Source organism: Siphateles boraxobius, unplaced genomic scaffold (assembly GCF_051911475.1).
Source record: "Siphateles boraxobius isolate OS27281-9 unplaced genomic scaffold, OSU_SipBor_1 22, whole genome shotgun sequence".
Classification (NCBI taxonomy): domain Eukaryota; kingdom Metazoa; phylum Chordata; class Actinopteri; order Cypriniformes; family Leuciscidae; genus Siphateles; species Siphateles boraxobius.
In genome coordinates this window covers 30732945-30746216 of record NW_027508833.1, presented here as the reverse complement: position 1 = coordinate 30746216, position 13272 = coordinate 30732945, and the positions used below count along the sequence as shown (strand labels likewise).

The 13272-nt window shown below is 35.5% G+C and overlaps 1 protein-coding gene across 3 annotated transcripts in view; it reads left to right on the top strand.

The window, feature by feature from the left end:
* Positions 1-3724: 3724 nt before the first annotated feature.
* The window catches only part of hhat (hedgehog acyltransferase), a 75463-nt gene continuing 65915 nt past the window's right edge, over positions 3725-13272 (top strand). For all 3 annotated transcript variants that reach the window (XR_013206679.1, XM_077239642.1, XM_077239641.1), the window contains exons 1-7: positions 3725-3828; positions 4363-4488; positions 7415-7482; positions 7654-7767; positions 7855-8049; positions 12159-12404; positions 12489-12651. Coding sequence is in view for 2 of the 3 variants with exons in the window: in XM_077239642.1 (XP_077095757.1) it covers positions 4374-4488; positions 7415-7482; positions 7654-7767; positions 7855-8049; positions 12159-12404; positions 12489-12651 (901 nt within the window). In the remaining variant the exon portion in view is untranslated. The remainder of the gene's footprint in view (positions 3829-4362; positions 4489-7414; positions 7483-7653; positions 7768-7854; positions 8050-12158; positions 12405-12488; positions 12652-13272) is intronic.

The window sequence follows — 13272 nt, the reverse complement described above, 5'->3', positions numbered from 1 at the left end:
ATTAATTATTACATAATTTATTAATGTTCATATTATTTTAATTATCATACATCATATTTTTTTTTACATTTTTATTGTTAATTTTAATGTTTTTATATATTATACATTCATTATTATACTTTATTTATCAATGCTTATTTATTTACTTACATTTTACATGTTGATGTAGGCTAAATGACAAATGTGACACAACAGGCTTTTGGTGGCTTTTAATCTGTAAATTATCATTGAATTGCATATGAGCTATAAAAACCTGATCTATGAAATATACATTCATACCTGATGTATTAAATATGATACTCAACACACACACACACACACACACACACACACACACACACACACACACATATTTTATACACATGTATAAGGGCACAGTTTTGCCATATTACTTTACCTTCTAGCACTTACATCATGTCCCATTTTCAAACACTCATAAGAGTGACACTTACTATTACTGTATTTATTTTCAAGTTATGTTCAAATTAATGTTCTCCAAGACTGTACAGTAAAATAACATGAAAATGATAACGGAAGTAGACAGGCTCACAAACAGGAATCAATAGAAAGAATAAGAAGAAATAGAAAGAAAGAAGAAAGAACCTATAAAGGAAAGATTTTTATGAGTGTTTGAACATGGGACATGGTGCATTGGTACAAGTACTAGATTGCACTTTGAAGTTTAGGGTGATTTTGCCTTTACTTTTCTCCAAAACTATACAGTAAAATGACTTGAAAATGAATACAGTAATAGTCAGGATCACTCTGAACAGGAATCAAATGAAAGAATGAGCAAACCTATGAAGGAACTTTTTTTTTGAGTGTTTGAAAATGGGACATGATGACGTAAGTACTAGAATGCACTTGGATGTTTGGGGTGAGTTTGCCTTTCATTTCCCCCAAAACTATACTGTTAAACGATATGAAAATGATAACATTAATATTCAGGCTCACTTTGAACAGAAATCAATTGAACAAATAAGCAAAGCTATGAAGGAACACTTTTTATGAGTGTTTGAACATGGAACATGGTGCAAGTACTAGAATGCACAGGTGTTTGGGCTGAATTCGCCTTTTACTTTTCTCCAAATCTACACAGTTAAATGGCTTGAAAAATAAATACAGTAATAGTCATGGTCACTCTTATGAGTGTTTGAAAATGGGACATGATGTAAGTGATAGAATTTAAAGTAAAATGGCAAAACTCTGCCCTTAACCCTCTACCGCATGGTGTTGCCAAATGGCAACATACTCTTTGTGTTCATTTCATTGCCAATGTTTCTTTAAGAAAACATTCTAATGTTTTTATGTTGGAATGAGAAGACCTTAGTTTAGCCAATTATGTGCTTTGGTTAAGTCACATGACATGCAATTTTTTTCTGTGGCGCGATTTTTGACAGACTGCCGTCTCTTGTCGGTAGTTGCTGAAAGCAATCTAGAACGTCAGTAACAAACAAGGACCATCCCATATCACATACATAAAAAAAATCAAAACATCACCTCAGTTAAGTTATGATGACATATTCACCAAAAAAAAAAGGTTTTATGAAATCAGTTTTTGGTAAATCGATCAAATGTCTGTGTTGCCAAGCGGCAACACTGTGCAATAGTGGAATGACATTATTGCAATAGTTTAGCTAGCTAGACAGGTCAGCTGCAATCTGTTAAGCTGTAGCATTAACAACATTAATGCTAGTGATATAATGTTGATTAGTCATAGGTTAAGGACTGCCAATATGGAAAGCTGTTTGAACTTTTATTAATTTCCAGGATATGAATTCTTGATATCTATAATTGTATTTTCACTAAAATGTCACCATAGGCTGCCATTCAAAATCAATTGTTGATATCAATAATTGATTCTTACTAGTAGAAATATAATTTTGATATCAATCATTTCTTTGTTAGTAAATATGTTAATTCCTGATATCAATAATTCAAATTTCACTATAGTTGAAATGTCTATTCTTGATATCAACAATTGAATTGCTACCAGTAAAAAAATCATTTTTGATATCTGAAAATCTGATATCAATATTATTTTAGATATCTAAAATATCTAAAATTCTTACTAGTAACAATCACATTGTCACTAGTGGAAATTAAATTATTGATATCAAAAATTGCCATTGTTATAGTAGAAATCTAATTCCTTATCAATAACTATCATTTTACCTAGTAAAAATTTAATTGTTGATATTAAGAATTAGTATCCTGGAAATGAATAAAAGTTAAAACGGTTTGTCATACTGCCAATGCATTTGTAGGCTATTACGGAAAAAAATCTAATTTAAATGGCTTTTTTTTCCTAAAAAATTCCACTGTTGCACGTTGCCGTGTGGCAACATATCATAAAGGACCTTAAAATTCAAAAAAATTTAAAAATTTTTTTACAGCACTTCAAGTTCTAAGAAATTAAAAAGAGTCAAATATTTTTTTCTATAGGTCTATCATAATGCGTGCGGTAGAGGGTTAAATATATATAAAGTGTGTGTGTGTGTGTGTGTGTGTGTGTGTGTGTGTGTGTGTGTGTGTGTGTGTGTGTGTGTGTGTGTGTGTGTGTGTGTGTGTGTGTGTGTGTGTGTGTGTGTGTGTGTGTGTGTGTGTGTGTGTGTGTGTGTGTTTTGAGTATCATATTTCACACATTAGGTATGAATGTAGGCTACATTTCATAGATCAGGTTTTTATAGCTCATATGCAATTAAATGATAATTGACAGATTAAAAGCCACCAAAAGCCTGTTGTATTATATTTGTCATTTACATTAACATGAAAAATGTAAGTAATAAAATAAATAAACATGAATACATTATGTATAATAATTAATAAATACTTTATATTTACAAACATTAAAATCAACAATAAAAATGCAAAAATGTATGATAATTAACAATAATATTAAATTTAATTAACATTAATAAATAAAGTATTTATTTATTAAAGTATAGAGTATATAAAGTAATGTCTAATGTATATAAAAAAACATAATAAGATGGAAAATAGCAGCCAATAGACTAGAGTCTAAAAATCAATGTTGACCTCTTCCAGCACCCATACCGTAAGTGCACGATTAGACGCGAATATTAAAAAAAATGTGCGGCTGGCTTGACCGTGTATTTTCAACGTGCGGCCCGCTTACTGTCACATGAAAACCTCTATATTTATTATGACGTATGTTTCACATCTATGAGCCTCTGAACATTTTTGCCTACTTAACTAAAAAGACAGGCTGCCCCCTAGTGAAATATTTACAGAGGGGCAGTTCAGACATGGATGGACAGATGGAGAGATAGCCTCTTCTCGCTGTTCCTACAGACAGACAGATGGATGGATGTATGGCCATTTCTTTAAAGATATATGAGAGAGAGAGAGAGAGAGAGAGAGAGAGAGAGAGAGAGAGAGAGAGAGAGAGAGAATTGATGGGTTTTTACGTAAATAATTATACTATGTAAACATGCTGTGAGCAATTTGTTTACATTTGTTAATAGCATGCTACCTTTTCTGAACGAGTTATGCACACTGCATAACAATAAGTATACTGAGCCATTGTTCATTAAAGCCAGAAACTTCCAGCGTAATGAGAAGTCATATGTGTAATTAATTATAAAGTTATATCTGTATTTTGCAGTAAAATGGCATGGCCAAAACGAAACGAATTAAGGAACTTGAGGGGTTAAAGCAAAGCCGCTTCCCTTGTACTCAGATAATACGTATTTGTCAGAATAGCCAATCAGGATCCGGGGACGTGACAAATCTCGGAAGCATAGGGCGGAGCTTCACGGAAGCGTTTAGCGGCCGGGCACGAGAGTTTTTCTGTTTGTTGTCTATGTGAGTAACTGAAACGTTTATGCAAATATTATAGTTCAGGAACTGTTGCGAAACTTGCGATATGATAATGTAGTTGGCTAGCTTGTGTAAAGAAACCATTTTATCTGTTTAAAGTCGTGAATGACTGTTTGAGCAAATAAATATTGATGGACTTTACATCCCAATTGAACTATTGATCATGATTTTCGTTGTGACAGACCTCAAGCTCCTCTTATTTCGGGGTTACTTGATAGCCTATATAATCGAGGATTTTGTAGAGTTAATTGTGGTGTGGAGATAAAGTAGTTTATAAAACACATTTCTTTTAATCGTATTACTGGTGAATGACATCTTTTAGATATTTGCTAATAATCCGTCAATTGGCACTGCCGGATTATTGTCACCCTGTCACATCCTCCTAAAATACAGTTTAATCTAATTTTTAATCCAATTTGATTCACGTAGGCTGCTTTATTTGAAAATCATGATGTTTGCAGGGGGGGAAACTCCTAGTCTAGTGACTTACCAATCACAGTGCATTTTCCTAACCTGCAGGTTCAGTTTCGATGACACAAAAATGGGAGCTGGTGTCTCTACCTCGCTGGGAGATGATGGCCTACTGGATTATCTCCTTCTCCTCTCATCTCTATTCTTTCTACCAGCTGCACAAGTTTTCTAAAGGTGAGCTGCCTTTCTGTCCCGGAACAAAACACAAACTCCCCCAGGTTATAAGAGAGGATCTCAGGAATCTCAGTAACTCAAAGATCACCCAGGTGTTCAACTGTACAGTTTCAATTAACAAGGGAACACAGATTCAAATCCCAAACCTAAAACAAACCAAGAAAAATCAGTATATCGCATGCACGATGCATGACCATCAGACAACCACCACTCCACAGCTTTATCAGTTAGACATATAAAACATTATTAAATTGTTATTAAATGAGTAGTATATACCAGCTGAATCATTTATTTGGATTAATTTATTCAGAATGAATATAAAATAAAATTGTGCTGCATTTTCAGTGCACACATGGACTTTTTGTGTCAGTTTGAAAAGGGCTTGTGTGTGTGTGTGTGTGTGTGTGTGTGTGTGTGTGTGTGTGTGTGTGTGTGTGTGTGTGTGTGTGTGTGTGTGTGTACACGCCTCGGCCCTGTCCTGTTAACTGCTGACTCTAAGGCCTCTGAAAAGGTTGTGCTGTCATTTTGAGGGAGGACAGGATCTCAGGTCAGCAAAAGGCAACACACAGCACCCATTTTTATCTCTTTCAACCAAAACATGCCAGTCAAAAAAGTGAAAAAATAAAGCTTTAAAATGGGGCCTTTCCTCATTTTCAAAAAACCAAAAAAAAATGCATAAATAACAACAATAGGTGAATCTGATTATACATTTAAAGATAAAACTTTTTTTTTTAAATGTTTACAAAATATGTATATTTTTTGCCATCAGAAAACAGCATTTTTGAAAGGAAACTATTTAGATGACTTCAGTTCATCGGTTCAGTTCTACTAGTTCAGTCTTCATACTAGTAATAGTAATAATTTTGAAAAAAGTGACCTGAATACTTGAGAAAACAATCACTTTATAAGTTTGTGAATAGTAAATTAGTCAGTGTTAAGTACTGCCAGGCTATTGATATATATATATATATATTGATATAATATTGCATTTTGTGTCTTATTGTTTGGCCAGGCTAATTTCTTTATCTTAAAGACACTTTAGCCACTATTAATCACATTGTTTCTAATGTGGGTTTCTATACAAAATATTTCTCCAAATCAGCATCACTTAAGATCTGTATCAGCAAACATTGCCTACCCATGATACTTCTTTCTGCAGTCTTTGTGTTTCAACACAGTGCGACCACCAGATGGCAATGTGCTCTCACTTCTGTTTCTATGTGCACTTTCTTTTCTGGAAAAAGTGTGTTTATGACAGTGTGAATAGATCCTTGCCTGCCATTGCACCCTGCAGGAAAACCGTCTGTCGAGGTGACTAGAGGTCTTTTCTAAGAAACTGGATGAATAAAGAGATGATGGGAGAGAGGGATGGACAGAGAGGAGTGGGGAGGGGTGGGGAAAACAATACCAAACTGACACTGCATTGCAGGGGAGAAAGAAGAGAGTTAATGCATGTGTGCAGGGAATATTCAAGAGATCTTAGCCTTCATTAAAACTTGTCCATGGGGCTCTTATCCATGAAATGAAAGTGGATAGGGCTGCCAAGTTTACTTTCATTGTAATAGTGAAAGTTCTGCTAAACGTTAAGAAAAAAAAATAAAACCATACAGGTTTAGAATGACATGAGGGTGAGAGAATATACATTTTTGGGTGAACAATCTCATTTGAAACTGAGAAGTTGTGCATTTAAACCTCCATCCTATAGTTTCCGTATAATCAAATTGAAGAATTAAGTGGATGTTAAATATCTTATATCAGTGGTTCTCAACCAGGGGGCCATCATTTTAGGTATTTTAATAATGAATATATGTTTTTCTAGTTATGCCAAGCTTAAATATTAGTGGAGTAGAAACTGAGTAAAATAATAGTAATAAATTATTATCCTTAATCCTAATCCATCAAATCATGAACAACAGGAAAAGTTATGGGGCCTTCGAATAATGTTGTGGACAATACAGAGCCAGCCAACCACTGTCTCAATTTTTTATTGGTTCTGTCCAAATACCCACGCTTGCGAGCACGTGAACACATCTGGAAGTGCGCAAGACTGTCCCAGGTCTTAAGAATGACAAAGCTCGGTGTCCTTAAGTTAACGCACACTAAACTCACTATCTCGAGACATTCTACTGTAAGTTAAGTTAATTAGATATTGCATATGCCCCGTGTTTCACAGACAAGGCTTAAGCCTATAGTTCCAGACTAAAATGCATGTTTAAAACATCTTAACTGAAAGCCACTCTCACTGACATATCTTAGTTAAAATATATCAGTAGCATTTTTTCTTTTGTCTCAAGATGCACACCGGTAATGTTTTTTCAAAGGCATGTTTATAAAAGCTACTTAAATGTCCTAATTGAACTAAGGTCTAATCCTGGCTTAATCTAAACCCTGTCTGTGTAACCAGGTAGGAAAACATAAAGTGTTGCACATTTTATTGGTGCAAAGATGAGTGTATTTTGTACAACATTTGCAAATGCTTCTTATCACTTAATTAGAAGCACCACAATTACTAAATTGTGTTGTCTGTTACATAGGTTCTACTGAACAGACATTTAGAAGTTTATTTTAAAATGCAAAGTATTGAAAATCAAAGTAAAACTGTAAACACTTGGGTCCCATTGGGTAATCGCATCGGGTAATCGGGTGAACACTCGGGCTAAAAACTGGAAATACTTTGTGAAAGTAGACAAGTGGTCAAGTTCAAAGACCGCAAGTGTGGGTATTTGGCCGGCCCGTTGTGTGTTCTATAGTTATTGTGAACTAGATGTTTGAGATACCTTGCCAGGTATAATTCATCAAGGTGTAAGCTAACTTGGCAAGTAAACCTGAATTCTGATTCTAGTTGACTAAAATAGTCCCGTGTACAGACGTTGTATTCGTCCAGTATAGTGTATGAGAAATGTGTTTTACTGTGTGTGATTGACAGAGCATGAGGTCAGTCTGGACAGAGCGGTGCAGCTGCAGAGAGGATTCCTTATATGGGGATTCAAGAAGGTGAGAGAACATGGTGATTATGTTAGTGACTTTAATCAGGATGGCACATTTGGCTGATGCACCCCACCAAGGCCAATTTCCTGTTTCCTTCTCAATCAACAAGTTCCTTTTATACAGACAAACAAAACTCTGTATGTGTTTTGTGTTTTTCTATTTGTGTGTGCTTTTTAGGACCCTACTGACTTTGAATGGAGTTTTTGGAATGAGTGGGCATGGCGGTCTCTTCTGTGGTCTCTGATTGGCCACGCTGTGGTGTCCAGACTGGCAGCCTGTTATCTGCCTCAGGTCATTTTGATGCAGAGAAGTTGAATTTGAGCAAGTCATCAAATGTTTGCATGTTTCATCATCTTTCCTTGTGCATTTGTGTTACAGTTTCGACTGGCAGTCTTTGCATTGTATGGCTTGCTCTCTGCTGGTTGGCTTCTCGGTCTGTGGGGCGTGACTCTTTTGATGCTGCATCTGAGCATCTCATTGGTGGTTGCTCAGCTACGTAGCCCCGCCTTCTCGTGGTTTTGCTCCCTCCTGCTGCTCTCCACACTAAATGTCAGCGCCCTCCAGGATTTACAGGTGTGTGAATCTCTGTGCGCCTGTAATTGCTGTAATCCATGTACGTGAGGCATCAAAGTTGCCGCTCCTCTGAGGAGAAGCTGCATAAAAGTGTCCAATTTAAAGGGTTGTTCACCCAAAAATGACATGATGTGCTAACCCAAAAATGTCCTCATTTTACTCACTTTTCATGTTGTTCCAAGTCAGTATAGCTTTCTTTTTTCCCCTCTTAGAACACAAAATGAGAAATGTGAATGATGTGCTGGTTGCTTTTTCCATGCAATTATCATGAGTGATGGCGAGATCTTTCATCCTTCAAAAAGGATGCAAAACCACCATTAAAGTATTGTAATAGTGCAAAATTATAAAATCGTTCGTCATTCTCCAAAATCATGAAGGAAGTAGTAATGCTTGAACGAATTGTTCTTTTAAAGGTGAATTGTTTAATATGTCTGAGGATCTATAGACAGAAATGCAATATAAGATCCATAACTATGTTTTCAGTGGTGTATAAAGACCTTGCATTATGAAACGTTATGTTTTTATTACCTTAGAATGAGACATTTTCAACACAATATGAGACATATTGTGTTGAAAAAGAAAAAGAAGTTTTCAGTGGTGTATAAAGACCTTACTTAATGAACCGTTATACCTTAGAATGAGCAGTTTCTATCTACATACACCACGGCCGACATGTTTCTACAGTAGCCCTAAAAGGACAAACGCGTTTCGTTACTATGTTGCTCTTCGTGCAAGGAAGCAAGCTTTGTTTAGCGAATAAAACCCTGACACAATGATGAACAAGTAACAATAATATTCGCAATAACATATAGTTTTACTGAATAATTAAGTCAACATAATTTCTTAATTTATCCTTGTAAAGAAACCTCATTGCTGAACTGGCTACTCTCTGCTGTCTCGGACGATGACATGTTTTCCTGTCGGCCACCGTAACTTTTGTTGGTTGCAATTCGTAATCTCACCACTAGATGCCGCTAAAAATCACACACTGCACCTTTAAGTCAAATCTTTTCAGTTGGTTGATTCCAGTGTTATTTTAGTATTACTTTTTATACTATTATAGTATTTATTAATAATTTGAATTAGTTTGTTTTAGTAATTTGTTCTTTTGTCATTTATATATTTATATATTTTAAAATATTTCTATTTAGCTTTAAATTACTTTTATTTCAGTTTTAGTTTGAGTATTTTTAGTATTTCTTAAACTTATTTCAGTTAGTAGCCAAAGCAACTCAATTTCGTAGATTTTTTTTTTCAGTTTTAAGTTTTTCATCTAATATTTTATTTAATATTTGATTTCACCTTTATTTCAAATAACAAAGATTATTTTAAATAGTTTTTCATTTAATTAACAATAACAACACTGATTGATTCAGTTCCGAAAACCAATCTGAATGGTTCATGCACATATCAAACTGATCTGTTCAACTCACTTCTTAAGTTAAAAGCTTCCCAGAGGTGAAGATTATCAGTGAATAACAATTTTAGTCGTTTTCTCATGCAAATATTTTGCATGGCTATCACAGAAAACTTGGAATATAAAGCAGTCATATGGAGTGCTGTTATGGTGCTTTTATGTCCTTTTTTTGAACATTAAAAAAAAAAAAAAGTCCCCATTCATTGGAATTGCATGGAAAGGTGTGACCAGCACAATCTTAAAAATTTCTCCTTTTGTGTTCCATGATGATGATTATTAATTTTGGTTGAACCACCTGTGTCCCTTTAAAGCGTTCTGTATTGATGTGCGATGGACAGAGTGAAGGATTAGTCCGGTTCAGGATCAGTCTATGCTGTCTCCTGGGCTCTCAGAGCACATCTGCAGAGCTCCGCAGAGAGAATGAGGATGAGACTGAAACAAGTCCGCATTAAATGTCACCATTCTCTTCACAATTCACACCATTGTTCACACAACTCTTCACACCATTCTCTTTCAAACAGTCTCTCAAGCAAATATTCAAAGTCAAACGTTTACTTGCACAACATTGCTTGTGTATTTCTTTTTTCTCACACAATAGACGTTACAACAATACAACGAAAAGAGTCAGCTGGCTTCCAGCAGGTTTTTGTTTGTTTTCTTTATCTGCTTAGTCACTTGACACAGTGAATGATTGATTGACAGCTGTCATTAGATAACTGACTGAAGGTGAATGCAACGAGATCAACAAGCTCGTGCAGATAGAGGGGACAAAAGAGACAGAGGAAATATTGATCTGAGTGACAAATGAGTTCCCTACTTTCCTTGAGTTTCTCCTTGATTAATTGTGACATCCCTTCCTAATTAAACCTTCATTGAATTGTTATTTATTAACCAGCAGCATCTATTAACATACCCATCCGAAGAACAAACAACTGTAATTTAATCTATTGTGATCTTCATTCTCTTTTAATTTTTTTGTTTTTTTTGTTCTGTATATCTCTGTTTACCTCTGTTAATTATGAGCTGTGAAAAACCCTCAGGAAGACAGCAATACCCATGCACCTATACCACAGAGACTGCCATAATTACATACAAAGAAAAACAGCATCAGCCAGTGACTAATTTCAGAACGCTGCCCTGACATTTAGTGCAATTTAGAGGTGGTTATAGCTTTATTTTTGAGTGGCGATAATGAGTTTTGGAAAGTGATTGCTGCTGGATGCCAGCTGTCTTTTGAGCATGCCCAGTAAATAGTTTATTTTCAACACAGAGGATCAGTGGATGCTGGCCTGAGGTGGAGTAATTTAGAAAGACGGAGCTGTGGTTTACAGCGGTTGTTCGTCACTTACAGTACATAGAAGCCTACTTAAAGGATAGTCCACCCAAAAATGAAAAGTCTGCCATCATTTACTCACTCTCATGTTGTTTTAAACTGATTTGACTTATTTTCTTCTGTGGAACATAAGAATGTTGGTAACTAAACCGTTTTGCTTTATTGTATGAAACAAAAATACAATTGGGAAACGAAACTATTTGGTTACCAGCATTCTTCAAAATATCTTCTGTCTTGCACAGAAAAAAGTCTTACAGGTTTAGAACGGCATGAGGGTGAGTAAATGATGGGTAAATGACATACAAAGGACATTTTGGACACGTTTGGCCACCTACATAGCGCTTAAAAGTGTCTGAATTACATTGCATTGACTTGGTTCAAGTAAATGGTTCCAAGATGATTTTTATTAAATGTTTGATGTCAGTTATATCAGAGCAACCATATGTGTAGTTCATCAAATTTACTGGAAATGTTCCACTAACATTGGATAACCAGTCTAACAAGGCTACTTTTTGTCTTCATTTTAAAGAATATATCTATTGTTTTATAATTTCAAACCTAACAAACTGTATGGCTATGCTATATTTCTTCAAAATAAAAAGACAATAAGTTCAGCAGTTTGAAGTGGGTCCTTTCTGTCTCACCAGTGGAACTAAACAGAATTGGAAAAAATAATTACTCTTTTCAAACAAGCAGAAGCTCGAAGATGCCATAAAATAAGGGGTGATCCTCAATAAACTAGATTTTATTTTCGGGGCTTTGGCAGAGTTAGTCGAGGGTGACGAGAATTTACTGGGCGAATGGGATCGATCTTTTTTCAGTCTTCCATTTTCTTCTCCTCTGAATTTTGTAGATTGTGGTCCTGCTTTACCAATCTGACAAGATTGTGTAGTATAAATGAAATCAGGACATGCTACATCCCCCATGATGGCTTTGTAATGTGACCTTCGTCATCAATTGTGTCTCTTCACTGTCATTCAAAACTCCTTCCATGTGGGCTTGTGGAATAGTAAAGTATCCACTGAATTTCCAATACAGAATCTCTCCAGGTATCTTTTATGAATACAATGAATTTGGACATACTCCTTACCTCACAAACAATTTTTTACTTACTATGTAGTAGGGAAGGAGGCGAATTCAGATGCAGGGATAGTCTTCCGGCTACTACAAGAGCAACTTGCTTCCAATAGCACCAGCTTACTACTAATACTTTTATTTCAGGGCCTGTTCATCGTCTTGAGTTGCACATTTCATTTATTGTCTTGTAGCCACTGATTTTTAGCTTCCTGTTGTTTAGTTTGGTTCGTAAAAAAAAAAAAATCCACTCTTTTTTTATTTATTTTTTTACTCTGTCCCCAGCGTGGCTGGTGTTCTTCTGAGGACCAGTACTACCTCTTGCTCTTCAGTACTGCTGTTTGTACTTTGCGCTGCATTAGCTTTAGTCTGGAGCTGTGCTGGCGCCCTCTTTCAAGTCACTGCTCCTCTCTAGAGGATAAAGGACTAAAGAGACTAATTCCTCAGTTCTACAAGCTCACTGCCTACTGCTTCTACCATCCTCTGTTCTACAACGGACCCATCATGACCTACAGAGACTTCAGTGAACAGGTAGAAGAAAATGAGGTTTATAAATTTGTGCAGGGTCTGTTCTTTATCCAGATATACTGTAAATGTTATTCTTTTTTTCTGCAGATAGAGAGACCGGTGTGTAAGGTGTCTTGGGTGTATGTCTTAAGTGGAATACTGCGCGTGTTTGTCTGGTGGTGTTTAGCAGAATTCATGATCCACTTCATGTACATGCACGCCATCCAGAGCAACGAAACCTACCTGGAGATGCTGCCGCACTGGGCGTTGGGTAAGTCTGTGGCTGTGTATGAATTCTTGTACTTTCTTGTCTTTAGGGATGCAAGTGTGTAGTGTAATACACACTAAGCTATTCCACAGACATGCTTCATCCACAATATTGGCACTGGCCTTTTGAAGTTTGAAGCTATGCTAACAGCAACCATAAACAGTATTCTCTGTTAAATAAGTACATTTCCATTCAAAAGTTCAGGATTGGTAAGATCTTTGAATGTTTTTGACAAATAAGTCACCAAGGTTATTTTTATTTGTTCAAAAATACAGTAAAAACAATTTTGTAAAAAATTATTACGATTTAAAATAACCGTTCTCTATTTTAAAATGCTATTTTTTGCAGTGATGGCAAAGCTACATTTTTATCAGCTTTTACTCCAGTCCTCAGTTTTACATGATTCTTCAAAAATCATTCTTGCTTCATTCTTATTTGCTGCTCAAGAAATATTTATTATCATTATCAGTGTTGAAAACAGTTGTGCTGCCTAATATTTTTGTGGATTTTTTTTTTCAGGATTCTTTGAGTAGAAAGTTCTAAACCATTTATTTAAAATAGAACTCATTTGAACAATTTCAATGGCGCTTTTGACCGATTTACTGCGTCCTTGCAGAATAAAAG